At 32.6% G+C, this 18944-nt stretch overlaps 1 protein-coding gene across 4 annotated transcripts in view; it reads left to right on the top strand.

Annotated features, from left to right (window-relative positions):
- LOC122637782 (neurotrimin-like) overlaps nucleotides 1-18944 on the top strand; it is a 68180-nt gene extending 49236 nt beyond the window's left edge. For 3 of the 4 annotated variants that reach the window (XM_043830144.1, XM_043830143.1, XM_043830141.1), the window contains 10 exons: nucleotides 14467-14676; nucleotides 15076-15470; nucleotides 15802-15955; nucleotides 16111-16383; nucleotides 16551-16660; nucleotides 16983-17172; nucleotides 17265-17291; nucleotides 17371-17397; nucleotides 17476-17585; nucleotides 17713-18944. In XM_043830144.1, coding sequence (XP_043686079.1) covers nucleotides 14467-14676; nucleotides 15076-15470; nucleotides 15802-15955; nucleotides 16111-16383; nucleotides 16551-16660; nucleotides 16983-17172; nucleotides 17265-17291; nucleotides 17371-17397; nucleotides 17476-17558 — 1469 coding nt within the window. In that variant the 3' untranslated portion in view covers nucleotides 17559-17585; nucleotides 17713-18944. Of the gene's footprint in view, nucleotides 1-5442; nucleotides 5560-13610; nucleotides 13618-14466; nucleotides 14677-15075; nucleotides 15471-15801; nucleotides 15956-16110; nucleotides 16384-16550; nucleotides 16661-16982; nucleotides 17173-17264; nucleotides 17292-17370; nucleotides 17398-17475; nucleotides 17586-17712 lie in introns of those variants that run through there. The other variant, XM_043830142.1, reaches the window with a different exon arrangement.

Genomic DNA, 18944 nt, shown 5'->3' with positions numbered 1-18944 from the left:
ATATTTATCGATAGAGATTTATTAATGAAAGTAAACGTTTCTGATGAATGAATCTTGATAAATTGTTATCGATAATAGGAGAATATTTATTAACGGAAATAAATCTTTCTTTTCTGGATCTCTATTCAAAATCTAATTTATCTCGAACGAATGAAAATTATAATATAATTATTTCTTAGAATATATCAATTTATGATATGTATTATATTCCATTAATTTTCTGTCGGACAACCGTTATTGTCTCACTTTTATCCTACGAAATCGCGTATGCGATTGATGAAAATTTCAAAGGTATACGTTCTTAGCCTTCTAAGTTAATATTTTTAACGAGTTGGTATTTTTAAAGCAATTACGATATAAACGATAAAACGAAGCAATAATATTAGTAGTAGTATTTTTAATTTAAACAATACTCGTGAGTAATAGACGATCGATATCGTTTTTGAATCCTTTTCTACGGAATATTATTTTCTCGTTAGAGGAATCGATAAAACTGACGTTTACCTCGAAGAATAAGACGATAAAGGTCAGTGTTAGCAAAGGAATCATAAATCGATCGTTAACACGATATTTCTTTTCTCGTCTCTCGCAACTGCCGGTAGCTTCCTTCGATACTCCATATAAGCGACCAGACTGACCGGTCGATTAATGGTTGGTCCATGATCTAAGCTGATAGAGAAAGAAAAAAAGAAATAAAGAAAGAAAGAGAGCAAGAGAGAGAGAGAAAGAGAAAAAAACGTTTTCTATCAAACGGATCGAGCAACATCGAAAACTCAAACGAAAGTGTTTCGTTAAAATCGCTTTATTATTTTCATCATTGATCTATGTAAAAAAAGATCAAGGATGAAAATAACAAGACGATATTCTTCGATTTCGTATTCTCCTTTGTTTTTTTAAAACTAATGGGAGAATGAATTACGTTGCTCCTTTAATATCTCGAGTACTCTCCAGTCCTACGTCGTTACGTCTCATTAACGTCGAAACCGATTAGAAACGAATAACTAACACGATAGAAACGAATAATACTGTCATTATGATTTTCATTGGCATTTGATGTTTGACTCTATAATGCGCATACATACATACATACATACATACATACATACATACATACATACATACATAGATATATGTATATATTTATATATGTATGAAAGTACGTCGTAAGAAGTTACGTAGAAAAGCTTCGTAGAAACGTCCAGCGAAATCACATCGCAAAGGGTCAATGGTTCTGTTTATGATCGGACATCGATCTATCGGACGAACGAACGAACGAACGACATATCTTTCCGTTGTTCTTTTCTATTCCCAAGTCCTCGACTTTCCAACGAGAGTCTCGTTTCGCCATATACGAAACTCGACAAACTGGTCGATTGAGTTTACGTGATAGTCCTGGAAAAAAGAGTATACCTATGGTAGCGATATACAAACCAATACTATCGATTCTCTCAAAGGATTCTCTTTCTCAACGATATATTTCTTAGATTTTCTCGAGGATTCGTGAGAACGTGTACATGTGTATATATATATATGTGTGTGTATATACATACATACATACATACATACATACATACATACATACATATATATATACATACATGTATGTGCATATATATAGTGCATTATTTATTTATTTATTTATTTATCTATTTATTTATTTATATATATGTGTATGTATCCAGAGTAACAAAAGTTGACGCGAAATACAACTTGAATTATCTTTGAAATCATCTTTATTCCAAATAATGATTTAGCAAATTTCAAATCATTCAGTTAAACCATAACTTACTTACGTATACACAGATACGTAGAAAAGAAATCTAATCTAAATTTATCGTTGGAAGCGTTATAGAGTCGATCGTACTGTCAACACCTATCTTCTATTTTTTATTTATTTCTTTTTTTTTTTTTTCTTACGTCTTATCTCCTATTCGCTTTTCACTGAACTCAGAAGCAAAACTCGACAGACCGGTCAATTAATGTGGTCCATGGTCGGAGCAAGATAGAATAGATCGAATCGATCGATCGATCGATCGATCGGTTGGTTGGTCGGTTGGTCGGTCGGTCGGTCGATCGACAGTGTCAAGGAACCGACTACTCTCTTGCTTATCTAAACCAGTCACGACTCGGTTACTTCATTGAGAATTCACGGAAATTCACGATAACGACGACAACGACAACGACAGTGACAACAATAACAACAACAACAACAACAACAACAACAACTGTCTGTCTTCTCGAGTGATTTACCGAAGATTCTTTCTAACTAACTAGGTCAACCACGACTAACCTTCTTATACTTCAATGTTTCGTATTCCTTTCGAACATCGTACGATTTGTCCGCACGAGTATCTTTCATTTTCGATTTGTCCAATGTCATAGACTTATCCTGATCAATTTATCCTGATCGAATGTAATCGCAACATTTTTTCTTTGTTCTTTTTTTTTAATTTATAAAAGGAATCGCGTTGCGAATTATTCTACAGATTGAAACAAGAAAAAGGAGGAAAGAAAAGAAGAGCAGTCGAAAATATTTTTGTAAAAATAGACTAACCGATCTTCCCACGATCGAGCTAGGCTCGATCATTGCCGGAAGTACGAAGAAGAGAAGAACGACGTGAACTCGCGAACCGTCCGTTGTCCCGTTAATTGTCATGGTAATGCTGCCTGCCTCGTAATTAAGGATAGCCAAGTCGAAGAACTAGAATGACATCATTCAGTACCGTGCACGTGCCACGTGCTAGAGAGAAAGAGAAATAAAAGAAGAAAGAGAGAGAGAGAGAGAGAGAGAGAGAGAGAGAGAGAGAAATAGAAATAGAAGTCTTCTTGAGAATAACGACTAGTACAAATAAGTACAGCAACTAAAGTCGTCTACGGGACAACCTATCTTTTTTTAGTCGTTAGAATGAGAGAGCTTGTTATTGGTTATTACCGTGATCGAGAGCCGATACTAATGCGTTAAATAAATGCAATATCTATCCTATTTAGATTTCTCTCTTACATTTTATTATCGTTGAAAATAATCTATTATTTTTCGAGGATTAGAGAAATCGATCTACGTATGGCACGTTCTAACGCGTAATATATTTTTGTTATTTAAAAAAAAAAAAAAAAAAAAAAAAAGGAAAGAAAGAAAATGTAACTTAATATGAAGTCTGCATATGTGATCTAATTTTTGTTTTTTTTTTTTCTTCCGAGTTGTTTTCTTTTTCTCCTTAAAAATATATATATATATATATATATATATATATATATATATAATGTGAAAGCTATATGTCTGGTTGTGCTAGCATAATTTTTTTTTGGTAATAAATGTAAGAATTATTTAATCTTTACTTATAGCATATAGGAGGAAATTGGAAATTGGAAGGGCGAGAATAATTTACCATCTTATATTAAGATTTAAGTGATTTAATATTTATACTATATATATATATATATATATATATATATATATATCAATAATTTCAAAAAAGATATAGAATAAAGAAATAGATATATATTAAAAATTAAATAAAATATTATCTAATATAAGTATATTATATTTCACGTCATTTACTTAAATTATAACAAAGATAAATTTTTTTTTACTACAATAATTCTACAATAATTCAAAACTAACTTGTACATAAAAATAACGTTTAAATATTTCAAGTATAGACGTAAACTATATTAATTAATTTTGCTAACGAAGTAGATGAAATTGAAAAATTGAAACAAAAACAAACAAACACGCTCGCGCACACACACACACATATATATATATAAATACAAACATATACATTATAAAGTACAAAAAAAGTTATGAAGTATTAACGAGATACTTTCGTGTTATAATCGGATAAAACATGAATCGTAGAATGACAAAGTATATTATAAAAATACGTATACTTATATATACATAAAATCTCGTGAGAAGCTTTGAATGAGAGTTTCAAAGAATTTTTTCCATGGATAATAGTAAAGATTATAATACGAGAATGATTCGTATGAGTATGTGGGTGTTTACGTGGTCACATTCCTTTCGAACTTTGTTGACCATTTCGTAGAACGCGAAGGGGTGGGTGTTGTCGGATACGATCGATCAATCGTATTCGCCTTTCGAGTTTTCGATATTCATGACGACCATCAATCCTTTTCATCCTTCCGACATACAAATACGATTAATCCTAACTCTAATACGGTTGACTTAATATTTCAAATGGATTTAATTGACTTTCCCAAATCCTTTTAACTCTTTCATATATCTTTGAACCTCGACTAATGAAATTCGATTTATTCATTAGAGAGCAAACGGACTGTTAATTTTTTTATAATGCAATTCTTTTTCGTGTTAATAAATAAATATATATATATATTCTTTTTTTATTTATATTATTATAAATTTTTTTTCTAATATACGAATAATGAAATAGAAATCTAATATAATAGAATTGTATGTAATTTTAATATCGTTATACCGTTGGAGTATTTTCTTTTTTATTATTGTTATCATTTATAATACTATTGATATATTTATAATACAAATGTTTTTTTATTGTTATTATCTGTTATATATTATATATATATATATATATGTATATTTTTTTTTTAGTTTTATTATTTATATTTTCATTTTATTATTTTGTTAATATTATTAATACACTTGCAACACTAACTTATATCGAAAGAAACGTAAAAGAAAGAAAGAAAAAAAAAAAGAGAGGAAGAAGAAAATAATTTTGGATACGAATCAACGATGAATTTTACGAGTAAAAAAAAAAATTGCGATGAAAGGAGCTCGTATACAAGAACGAATTTAATATAGTACGAGTATAAATATACGAGCGACTTAAAAAAAAAAAAAAATTACATGGCATTTAAATAGAGTTAACCGGAGTAACGCGAGAATAAAGAGAGAAATTTGTCTTTCTCGAGACAGCTGTTCTCCCTGATTCGCAGAAAAATCGATTCCAAACAAGGTAAAGTATTAAATCCTGTTGGTGAAACGTGTGTAGGGTTAAACGTTTACGTGACGTGCATGAAAGATCATTTCTTTGTTTCAAGTTCATTGTTCTCAGAAGGATTCGAGTTAAAAACTTTTCAAGAATCGACGAGAGTCTTTTAACCAGGACCGCCGCATTTATATCTTTGAGGGCCCTAATTGTAAACGCAAACATCCTAATAAAGAGGCGTCGAAAGAACAAGCTTATTTCAATTAATCAAATTCGTTATACGCTTCTTTTTTCTTTTTTTTTTTTTTTTTCAATTTTTCTTACCTTCTTGATTATTTTTGAAACCACGTAACATAATCTTCTCTTCTCTAACCGTCATAAAAAAAAAAATGAGGCTCCAATTTGCGCCTTATGGTTAATGCGGCCCTGTCCTTCGCACTTCTCAAATCAAACGATCGACGTTCATTGATTCATCGATTATACGATTTATCGAAAGAACTTCGTAACACCTAGTTACATATGTATGTATGTTAATTTTGATTGGATCAGAGAGACTCGAGCCTCCCCCTCGAATACTTTCACTTTTTTTTTGTTAACATTGACGCACGAGTTCGTACTCGTCATCGTCATTGTAATCGTCATCGTCATCGTCGCACGTTTACACGATGGAAGATAAATTGTTGACATTCGCCTACTCACGTAAGATGAGTACTATGCGGCCAACGAATAATTACACCACATCCTGCTTACGCGAGCACGTATAATAACAACGATAAGGTGCAAGAGCTCTCGGTATGATGTAGCTTGCCTAACTCCGTAGATTACTAAATCAAATGTTTCTTCCTAACTCCACTCAAGAAAAAGAATATAATAAATCTCTTTTTTCTTTCTATTTTTCTTATTTGTTTCTTTTTTTTTTTTTTTGTTTCGTCCTTTTTTCTTTCTCTTTTTCTTTTTTTCCTCTCTTTACTTTCTTTTTTCTCACTTATTCGCATTTTATCATCGAGAGTTATCAACTTCTTACCAAATATGACTACAACGAGAATAAACGTTCGGCTATAATGACATCATCGTGAGTCACGTATTTAATATCTTTTTCTTTTGCATGAATTCATACACACACACACACACACACACACACATATATATATTTACTAAACGTTATAACTATTCATTCATTCGTTCATTTATTCATTGATCATCCATACAGTATAATACTCGATCGTACAAAGAAACGCTCGTCTTATAAACGTATCCGTAAATAAACAAATTGTTAATAAAAATAATATATAAAAATGTATGAAAGAAAAGTACGTGTACGTGTATATATTGATCCTTGAGACGAATTTCATGAAAATTGAATATCTCGATGGGAATAAAAAGAACGGAATACATACGTGATTAGATATCGAAACAATTCGAATAGATAGATATATATCGAGATATATGAAAAGTAATTTTTTCGAAAGAAAATGTTGAAACGTTTAGAGAAGAGTATTCGTTCGGAGTGTATGTTTTCGCCGATGGCGTCGGTGTCTAAATCAGGCACCCCCTGGAGTTAATAAAAATCTGGTACGTAGTACGCGAGAGACCCTCGAAAGGAACCCTGGGCCAACGGAGGTTCTTACACCCAAAGCAAAGGAGGCATCAGCACCAACGGCATCTGTGCTCCTACGTTATCTTCCCGTTTGGCTTCGAGCCAATTTCAATGTCGTGTCCCTTTTGCTATTTCTCTCTTTCTTTCTCTCTCTCTCTCTCTCTCTCTCTTTCTCTCTATTTCTCTATGCGTATGTGTGTGTATATGCGTGTCTCTTTCTCTTTCCTTCAACGTTATATCCCTTGCAGACTACTCGAGAGCAAGGTTATTTTCGAGTTAGCGAACTGCTCGCGCAATAACGGATTCGAATCGTTCATCCACGTCTGCTAGACTACTAGCTAAACTAGAGAAGAGTAGTCGTGAGAATTACGCAATAGAATTCGTTTATGTATGTATGGATGGATGGATGCATATATGTGCGTACGTTCTATACTTCTTCGTTATGAAGATCAAACGGAAAGAAAGAGAGAGAGAGAAAGAGAGAGAGAGAGAGAGAGAGAGAGAGATATGAATGTGTATATTGGAAGAAAAAGTATACTATAGGATGAAAGATTTCCGGTTCTAAAATATAATTTTCTTACTATCGTATAGATAGGTATATATAATATATGTATATATAAGGTGTTGTTCAAGCGTAACTCATTTTTTAAACATTTATTAAACGATAAAACCTACTCGAGCTATTTTGATCGAATCTGTCAATTTTTAAAAGTGTTCATTTTGTATTAATTCTACGGTATATTTAACGTCGTTTAATTTCGTAATAACGAAGTAACAAAGAACAACGGCCGTCGCTTTTTATTCTTTTCGAAAAGTTCCTTGATACCTCGAGCGTCGAAAAGTCAATGTAATCGTCTACTTCGAATTATAATTATATTAATAAATTATTTAAACGTTATATTATAATTGAAATTATATTTTACATTTATATTAGAAATTATGAAGTGTCATAATTATGTCCGATCCGTTCATCTTATATTTCGATTGACATACAATTACTATAATAATAATCGTAATAATAATCGAAATAAAAAAAGATGTAAGAAAAAAGGGAAAGGGAAAGGAAGATCGAAGAAGCTGGAAAAGTAAAAAACCCATAAAAAAGTCAAATGAATCCGTCATTGAGATGATTTCTCCTCCCTTCTCTCTCTCTCTCTCTCTCTCTTTTCCTCTTGACTTTCCTTCCTCTCGAGTTGGACGTATCAAAGGGCGGCTCGCGCCGCTTAAATATCCTCTTTGTATCGGGCATCGGTCTCCTCTGCGATTCAGACCGCGCATTAAAAGAAGAGGTGCTGGTGGAGGTAGTGGTTGAAGGAGGAAGAAGAGGAGGAGGAGGTGATGGAGGTAGAGGGGGTGAAGGAGGAGGAGGAGCGGCACGAAGCTGCGTTTTTTAGGCCTTCCACGTGCACACATGCATATACACGCTCCCATACGTACACAGCATACAGCATAAAACGCGATTGAATTCGGGCAATGGCACTCCCTAGTTTTATTATCCGTCTTTCGACACTTACTGATTGGTTATTTGCATCTTATATTCTATATCCTGATTACATATTTATTATTAATTTTGTCTATCTCTGTAGTTACACGTATTTTTTTTCGACAATGAATTTTTAATCCGAATTTTTCGTTATATTTATATAACGAAATTACTGATTGGTTATTTATAATGCTTTATTTATAATGGTTTAAATATAACGACACTTACTGATTGATTATTTGCATCGTACATTCTATATCCTGATTACATATTTATTATTAATTTTGTCTATCTCTGTAGTTACACGTATTTTCTTTCGACAATGAATTTTTAATCCGAATTCTTCTATTATATTTATAAAATATATATTACGTCGAAGTTTGATAATTCTAATTTCGTCAAGATACGTACACGCATTCCCACATATACTGCTATTTTCTTTCGGTAATTAATATTTTACCCACGTCTTCATAATATTTACGAAATGAAACAAGTAATTGCATTGATACGATAGACGTTACTTTTTTATTAAGATCCACAACTATCAAAGGACTATACAATTATCTTATTTGTTTAACCTATATTTAACCAATAAATTAATATCACATCGAAATGTCATTTTTTACACGTATAAAAAATAGAAGAAAAATATTATAGAATTATGATAAAAAGTCATGATTAGTGTAGTCTATTTTTGTAAAAAAAAAACACACGCACGCACACAAGAAAACAAAAAAATTCAGAAAAAATTTTTTTTACAAAAAAAATTAGATTACGAATAATTATTCAAACGAGTTGAAACTTTCTAATCGTTATTAGTAACAAGAGAAAATGTTCAATGTTCTTTAGAGAGAACACACACACACGCACTTGTTTTACTCGCGATTATATATTCGAAGCAAAGAAGAAAAGGAGAAGGATGAGGAGGAGGAGGAGGAGGAGGAAAATAAGAGTGCGTACCTCCTGGCAATAATAACCATTAAGGCGTGAGAGAATGCGATGGCTGACGTCACTCATTCAGCATTCCCGATCCATCGGAGAAGGCTGACGAGCTCAGCCTTTCGAAGGCTTTTTCTAAACCCTTCTGAATCGAAATATTATGCGTATATTCATTCCACCTCTTAGAATTTTCATGCATCGAAAACAAAGTAAAGAAGGAAAGAACATGGTCCTTTCACAGGTTGGTCAAGAGTACCTAATCGATTGATCTTTTCCAAAGCTAATTTTCAAAGCTAATTTGTTTCTTCGAAATGTGAAAACGTTTCTAGGCTTGTTTGTAGTTTCACGATTTGACAAAAGAAAAAAAAAAGAAAAAAAAAGCATTAGAAAAAGAAAAAAAGAAACGTTCTCGAAAAAAAACGACGTACGTTGATTTTTGAAAATCGTTGGAGAATTTTACTAGCCTTGTTTGTAGTTTCGCGATTCGCCAAAAAAAAAAAAAAAAAAAAAAAGAAAGAAAAAAAACGCTCTCGAAAATGAAGGTGCACTAAAGAAGGTTGATTGTCGAAAATCGTTTGTAAACTTTGGTCGCGATCTCCCATACAATCAAACCTAAAATATGAAAAAAGAAAAAAAAGAAAAAGTTGATCAAGGATTACCGTTCGTCTCGTGAAGCGACTCGAAACATTTGATCGTGAGAAAACTTTAAAGAAATGAAAAATGTCCGTGAAATTTCACGATTATCCTTCCAAGAGAAGATTACTTTTCCCATGATGGTGGCAGTGAAGAAGGGCGAAGAAGAAAGAGCTGGAGAAGAAAAAGAAAAAGAAGAAGAAGAAAATGGGGGGCGAGTTTTGAAGGTAAAAAAAAAAAAAAAAGTTTTCCGGAACAAACAAAGACGAGAAAGTTTTATGATGCTAGAAAGAAGGGAAGAAGCAGAAGGGTGGAGGAGAGGGGGAAAGGGGGTTAAAGTGATACGATCGATAAGAAAAAGAATTCTCGAGAGATCTTTCCTCTTCTTAGTTTCGTCTTAATGTACACGTTCCTGCCTAATATTTTCTGTTATGAAAAGAAACGAGAAAGAAAAAAAAGAAGAAAAAATAAAGAATGAAACAAGAGATAAGAGAGGAAGATGTGAAAAAGGAGAAAACAAAATAAAAGTGAAAAAATCAAGATCGCGAACAAATTGCAAATAAAAATTACAATTGTTCCTCTCTACTAGAATATGAAGAAAAACGAGGAATAAAAAGAAAAAGATAAAGACAAAGAAGAGAAAGAAAAGAAAAGAAAAGTGCCTTTCGTTTGATCGGCAAGCGAAAATATTCTCTTGGAAAAAGAGATGGCTAAATTTAGATCAAAACGTTGATCGCCTTGCACCCAGAATCCCTTTCTCGATCGGAGATTCAAGTCCCCTTTGGATAAATATTGTAAGGAGATCCTCCTTTCGCTGCCATTTGTATCTGCTACTTCGAAGCGAAGGATAAAGTTAGAGAGAGAGGCGATGATCTTATTTTAATACGTTGGATTGTAAATAATACTTCGTCGAAGGCCAAAAATATTTTATTTTATTATAGAGACTGGTTGGTCTAACCAAAGTTAAAGAGAAAAGATCGTTTTATTGGCAAATGAACGCTTTGGAAAATACGCAAATATCTTTACCGCAAACGTATAATCCTCTCTTTCTCTCTCTCTATAACGAGATTTCTCGTATTATTGGTTACTCGACACGCATAACGTATGCATGAATTTCTATGTGTGTATATATATATGTGTGTGCATGTATATCCTCAGGGTCTGTGACGAATCGTGTAAAAATAAGTTGGATCGTACATACATCGAAATAATTTTTGACCGATGATAAAGCGTTCTGGTTAGCTTACGTGTTCTAATACTATTATGTCATTTCTATTATAAAAATATTATAAAAATTTTATCGAGATCGTTCAAGGAAGCAAACAAATAAGTAAACAAATAAGCAAGTAAAAGTATAAGACAAGATGTCTAAGTTGAAAATTATCTATTTCTAGTTCTCGAAATGGACAGCGGAAAAGTCATAATTGTCTGCACTCTGACATTTTCAAGGTACACACATACATGTGCATATATACGTACAACGTACAGAACGCGGTTAGAATTTACGATTTGTCCTGTGATTTATGTGATCCAACGGCTGACCGTTTGTAACGCACCGGATATATATATATATGTGTGTATATGTATGTGTATGTATATATATATTATATACATATACTAAAATAATACATGCATATCTTGGACCTCTCGAGATAACGCGAGATGACGCTTACTTACCTACATCTGGGACGTTAAGAATTTTGTGGATCGTATCTTTTTTTTTTTTTTTTGGCAGTTCCCTTCCTCTATTATTTTTATCATATTTCTTTGTAACGATTAACTTAATCCTTACTCTATTTATACTCGTATATATATATATATATATATATATATATATATATATACATAAAATTTATATTAAATATTAAATTAAATATAATTATTATTTATACATAAAATTATTATTAAATATTAAATTAAAAGAGCCAAACTTTCGAATCATTCTCGTAAATAATTAAAAAAGAAAAGAATAAGAAAAGGACAAATTAGAAAGACAAATTTATTTTATTAAAACTATCTACATACATACATACATACATACATACATACATACATACATACATACACGCACATATATACATATAATTTCTAATTCTCTAATCAAGGTTATCTATTCGAAAATTCGAGATAATATCGTATCTCGGTCACAGGTTTCTCCCATCTCGTACAACCAGATTAAATTCGTCATATTTCAATGGAAACGTAGAATTTCTACTATCGTTTATTTTGATTTATGCACTTTCCTATATTGAACTGAGAAGAAACTCTGAACGAGAAGAAGTTATATCTTATAACCACGTTGCTATGTAGCAAACGAATCATACGAAAATATGCGTGCATATCTGTCTCTCTCTCTTTCTCTCCCCCATTCTTTGGGAAAGGATGACGTGTCCGTGGGATAACCGAGCTGTTGGTAGCAAAGGTTGTTTTTCTTTTCCTTTTTTTGTTTTTCTTTTTTCCCTTTCTTTTATTCTTTTCGTTGATCGTCGTCTACAGTCTGTATTACAGACTGTGACATCATCGGTATCGGCCTAGCGTCGTGTGCCTAATGCAAAATAAAGTTTGCGGTTTTTGATCACGTCCGTTATATCTCCTTTGCACGTTCGTCACGCATACTTTGCGTCTTCGTCCCTTTTTTTTTTTTTTTTTATTTGATCAAAAGAAAAGGAAAAAATAAAGAAGAAGAAGAAGAAGACAAAATGACAAACAAAATAAAAGAAAAAAAAAAAACACGCACGCACACACACACACACGCGCGCGCGCGCGCGCGCAAACAAAATAATGGAGACACGTTTTTCATCCTTTCGCAATTAACTCTTCGTACTCGTTCCATCGTAAATGCTGACGATGGCTGACGATTCGATCATACGTGATCCCATCATATACAGGAAATTGTTTTCCCTTGTCGTCGAAATAATTTATTACTTGGGAGGTGAGGTGTGATGAATGAAAAAAAAAAAAAAAAGAAAACAAAGAGAGAATAATAAAAAACAGAGAAAAGAAAAAGAAACAATAGGAAAGATATAGAAAAAAAAAAAAAAAAAAAAAAAAGAAAGAAAGATATACGAAACAAGGTCGTCACGAATATCCTGATATGTCGAATGAATCGGTCGAGAAACCACACCTTTGTGTGTTCAATTCGTTACATAGAAAAATTAGGTCATCCTAACTCTGTTGCTAAATAGATTGTCTTAGTCCTTTCATTTGATCATGTTGTCAGACAAAGGGACGTTGCGTTTAGACGAAATGTCTAAGTTTTTCGTTCGATAGATAATACGTTCGACGAGATTAATGGCCGATCGATGGAGTTCTTATGATCGTACAATTCCTTTCATTCTCTTTGTCTTTTTTTTTTTTTTTTTTTTTTTGGTTAATACATGACCGCATAGAGACATAGAAGGGAAACAACAACAAAAAAAAAAGAGAGAAAAATGGACGTTCTTCCGGCGGATAACATGTATCCTGAGTGAAATAGTCTATAGACCGTTCAGGGTGAAAGTGGATTAAGCTATGGGACACCATGGCGCCTTCCACGTGGATAAAAGCTAGGTCGTTGCTAAGGGACTTGTGGGGTTGCTAGCTAATTGGAAGCTGCCCTATGTAGTTGTATGTAGTAGTAAAAGCTGACTGACCATTAGCCCGGATTCATAGTCTGCTTCTGTATATTATTTGATCAAATATTATCTCCAACTATTATTCTTCGAGAGTAATGTTAAGTGTATATTATAAATGATCGTTTTAACGAACGATTGCTATTAAAGCGATATATATATATATATATTAATAATTCGATGATGTCGATGTGTTCTTAATATATCGTATTTCATGTGTACGTATGTATAGTATTATTTTCAAGCAATTAATTTTTCCATCGAGATTACATGCATATATACGTGTGTGTGTTTCTAGACTATATTGTCGTATATAGAGGGATGTTTCAACATTTTTCATTTATTCTGATAGGTCATGCGAGATTGTCTAGAGTATGCATAATTATGTATATTCCTATACCTTGCGATAAGAGGTTCTAGGTAATGGTGTTAATGTGTGGCGACTCGATGTCGTGGAATGACAAATATATACGTACGTAAATGTACATGTGTTTATATATATATATATATATATATATATATATATATATATATAAGAAAGAGACTAGAGAACCAAGGGGTTGGCAAGTAGTGCAACCCATTTTTTGTCGAGGGTGTGGTTCGGCCAATGATCTAAAAATCGTACAACACGGTAGTCGTCGCCGCCTTAGTAGTAGCGTAGCTTAGTTAGAAACGGCGAACCTTAAAAAAAAAAAAAAGAAAAACGAGGCTAAACCGAGCATAGACACGAACAACCCGCTGAGAGGCGTGGAACCTCTTACTTCATATCTTCTTGGTCATCTTTGATAGGATTTATACATTTTTATTTGGCCAATCACCTCGTTCACCTAACGTGTGGAAATAAATCGTTGAGAGATGGATAAAAGAGGAAGGCAGCCATTGTTGAGGCAAGGGTTGGCTATGGTACTCTCTCTCTCTCTCTCTCTCTTTCTCTCTCTCTCTCTTTCTTCCTCTTGCTCTTTCTAGTCGTCGTCGTGTATTATTAGAATCTCTGATGTGCTTATACACAGGCTGTCCTGAAATCAGGCTGGCGTACGTGGACTAGAAATCTAATTTCAACTTCGTGCAGCCGGTTCGTGGTATTTGGTAAACGAATCGTTTCGTGCCTTCTGCGTAATCAAATCTGTGCCGAGAAGCGAGAACGGGTCACGATCGTATATATATCGCAAATTTGAATACTTCGAATTTGATTTCATTGTAACGATTCTTCTATCTTCATTCAGATATCTTACGTCCGAATACGTTTATATCTTTTACCATTGATTTCAGGCTGGTGTAAACCGTCATCGAAGAGCTTCGAAGATGTCGATTACAACGATGACGCACAGGCCGATGACAGCGATGATTATTCTCAAAACGACGACGAAAGTGATACTCCCGATACCATCGAGGAACCACCACAAATTAAATCGAATCCCGAGAGCAAACGCGTACGATCTGGAACTACCGTTATTTTGCCTTGTCTGACGTCGAATGCAGGTTCGTGTAAAACAAAACAAAACAAAAAAAAGAAAAAAGAAAGAAAAAAGATTCTTTTCCTTTGAACCAGTTTAAATCCTTGAGATATTATTTATATCTGTATAAAAAAATAAACGAATTATTAACGTTTATAATTTTTCATTAATAACTTTTTTTTTTAATTAAGTAATAAATTATACTCTTCAAATAATTAAGTAATAAATTATGCTCTTCAAAATCACCACTATTTTCGGATTCGCCGATAAATTATAAAATTTCGTTGGAATAATTTCGATTCGAACATGAATGAACTTGATGATGAAATAAAAGTTTATACGCGTTAATTGTAATCGTAATTGTTAAACCTTATGACGATAACAATCGCGATAGTATACAACGATGAATTTTTTTTTTTTTCAGATTCTTTCGCGGTCGTATGGAAAAAGGACGACGAGTTTCTCTACAGCGACGATAACGCTTTGACGCAGGATAAGAATAGAATCGTTAGAACAGCGGATAACAGCTTGGTGATCTACAATACGACGGTTAACGACACATCCGACAATTATTCCTGCAGTATTCTCAGTGATAAACCTATTACGATCACGCACAGATTACTCGTCGACCCTCCTAACGATAGATCGCCATCGGTTACGACTGTATCGTCATTGTCGACGATATCTACGTCATCTTCGGTACCAATAATATACGTCACTCCATCGAATAAGGTAGAGGTCAAACAAGGTCAAAACATTACCTTGGGTTGTCACACCAAAGTCCAACCACCCCCAATGGAAATGAAGTGGTATCATAAGGTATTATCGAATCAATTAATTACAGAAATAATTTCATCTTTTATTACACAGGCACGATCAAAAATTGTTAAATCATAAAATCCTAAAAGTTTCCAAATTCAAAAGTTCAAAATCAATTTATTCTTCCTTGAGATTTATTCAGATTTTAAACTAGAGTCTTATAGGAAGGATTATAGTTTTGAGTAATCGATTTTTATAATCATTTAGAAAATTACTCTTTTGTCAATTTTTTGTATTTATAATTCTCCGTCATATCGATTTATATATACATACGTACATCTATATATTATATATATATATATTATATTATATCGTATTCGTTGCGTTCCAGACTAAAAAATTACACAACGACAAACATACGATGATCCATAGCGATTACATTACCATATACAAAGTTGGAAGACACGATGTCGGTATATATCAATGTTTAGCCGACAACGGCATGGACAATCCACCGCATTCCGCCATTAATCTCATCGTTAATTGTTAGTGTACAATGGAATTTTATTTTCCTTTACTTTCCTTTTTTTTTTTTTTTTTTGATTTTATCTACCTTTTCGTAATGTTTTTAATGCGAATAAAATTTTTCTTTTTTTTTTTTCCCCTCTCTCACTCTCTTTCTTTTTCCCTTTGGACTTAGACGCACCGGAGATCGAGGTGGAACGTGAAATTGTACACACAGGTGCCGGCGTCGAGTCGGAGATCACGTGTATCGTTCACGCTCACCCACCCGCGAACGTGACTTGGTATAAAAATCAGAAAGAACTACCAAAGAGAGGAAGGATCTCGCGAAAGGAAAATAAATTAAGATACACTCTCAGGATTATGCATACGTCCGAACAAGACCTCGGAGAGTACACCTGTCAAGCCAAAAACGAGTTGGGTCAAGCTAACAGGACCATCTCTCTTACTGGTAAATTTCATATACATATACGTATATATATATATACATAATATAAAAAATTTTTTTCATCGAAGGTAGAAGGGAGATTATTCTTTTCTAATGAAATTATTATATAGAATTATCGAATATTAATCTTTTCTTTTTTTTTTTTTTTTTTGTTTCTTTTAATTTTTTAGGAGCTCCGTCGCAAGCAACCATCTACGCAGCCGAGTTAATGAGAGACGAGAACGACAGTTTTATTTTAAAATGGCGTCTCGAAAGTTACTCTCCGATTACGCAGTACATAGTATGTTGATAAATGTATTTAACAAGTGTTACATACGAGGCAAAGATCTCTAAGCGATTTTCAAAATCGCTTACTCCTTTTCAAGACTTCTTTTTTTATTTTTTTCTTCTCAAACTGTACACACCACGGCTTTTTTAGTTTCTTAGAAATTTAATTTTTCTTTTATCTCGTAAAAATTAGTCTAATGAGTCTTGCAAAATTGATTATTTTTAATCGCATGGATAATTTTGTGTATCAAATCTTATCGTGTATAACAGTATTTGAACGAGAAAGAAAAAAATGTGTACGTATGGTAACTTTGTATGGTTCGATGTGTTTGAAGCTTAAATATCGTCGCAAAGGAGACAAGGAATGGCGAGAAATCGAGCCACGTGTAATAGATGGCCAAGGGAATCAATATACCGTGGAACATTCTCTCAATGGCCTAGAGGATGGATCTTACGAAGCGATCCTCGTAGCTAGAAATTCCTTTGGATGGTCACAGCCATCTGCTCCACATACATTTATGAGGGGTAAGAATATACGTCGATAAAATAATATTCAATTATTGGTATGATTCGAAAGGGCAAGTCCTTTAAATGTAAATTATCAATCCTTTTTATAGATCACAATTCTGACGAAGCGACAGATGGTACGTAAAGTTTTATTAATTGTAAACGTAATTATTGTCCAATCGTAAATATTAACGTAGAATATTATTCATTTTATAGATAATAATTCTGAAAAGGCAGCAGGTGGTAAGTAAACATTTTATCAACGTTACATATATATTTAATATTCGAATATTTTTTTTATTGATTCATATTATTTTATAGTCACAGGATCGGCAGTCTCGATCCGACCATTTTGGGCCATCCCGGCGTCACTCCTAGTCGTTTGTGCCTTCAGAAATCTGTAATTTACGAAAACTGTTTAAACTACGTAGGTGAGTATTTCAACGACCAATAATACCTTTCATCTTTTATAAAATACAATAGAAAAAAAAAAAAAAAAAAAAAAAAAAAAAACAAGAAGAAAAGAAATGAAATAATTTTGATCGTTTTATTCTCTAGATAATTTACTGCAGCCAAAGCATACACCAGCAGACGTCGTGGTGCGATTAATAATCTAAGGACGCCTGGGAGAAGCTTTATTATTCAAATACGCTTCATAAGACATCCGTTGTCTTTGTCCGAATTATCCGCAGAAAAAACAGGACAGTATTTGCATTGATTTAAGTAATATGAGATATAAAATCGAAAGAAGTATTCCTACAAGTTATTTGTTTCTAAACTGTTAAATAAATTATTATTACGTAAAAAGGAAAAAGAAAAAAAAAAAAAAAAAGAAAGAAAAGAAAATAAAGATCCAACAAAATGGCAACGGACACTTAACAATTCTCCTAGGTGCATCGTTGACGCATGTTAACGATGGAAAAGCATTTTTATTTTACTCCGTCAAATCATGAGTAAATATTAAGAGGGGGGTTCTATACTTTAAAATATATTTATATATCTATATCTATATTTATATCTATATATATATATGTGTGTGTATGTATGTATGTATGTATATATATATATACATATATATATATATATATATATATATATATATATAGGTATAGATATTATATAATAAACATAGTATTCACTGTACATGTGTAAGCCCAGAGATACACAATCATTATTATAATTTATTTTTGTATGCTTAAGATTATCAGATCAATGTTTAATGGCGTTGCTGTTTCGTGCCATGCGTACAGGTACATCCTGTTTTGTGAACCTGTAAAGAGGAAGCGGCACAAATTAATTACGTTGCCTATGGCAAACGAGTAGAACGGGCATGTACCTAATATATCATAGTAACAAAAATGTACTTTATTATCGATTATCATTCTGATTCTTGTAGGAGGTTAACGATAGACGGATTATAAATTTTCAAAATGCAAAACCATAATAATTGCCATGACTCTCAAAAGTTGGTAATTATTATTTTCACATTATTATTATTATTATTATTATTATTATTATTATTATTATTATTATTAATATTATTATTATTATTATTATTATCATTATTATTATCATCATATAGTTGCTCACGATTAAAGAAAGTTTATTATTTTCGCTGTCATCTTAAATGTGTATATTGCATTGTGTGAGTTAATATGTATGTTTGCGAAGAATGGAAGAATGTTGTGTTGTGCTGTAATGTTTTCCATATTAGGTTGCTAATAGCGATATATCAATTTAGTACACACTTTCTAATTAGATCGAGTAAACGAATAAACCTCGTGCAAAAA

The sequence above is a fragment of the Vespula pensylvanica genome, chromosome 2, assembly GCF_014466175.1.
Source record: "Vespula pensylvanica isolate Volc-1 chromosome 2, ASM1446617v1, whole genome shotgun sequence".
NCBI classification, from domain to species: domain Eukaryota; kingdom Metazoa; phylum Arthropoda; class Insecta; order Hymenoptera; family Vespidae; genus Vespula; species Vespula pensylvanica.
This window is presented reverse-complemented; position numbering and strand designations above follow the sequence as displayed.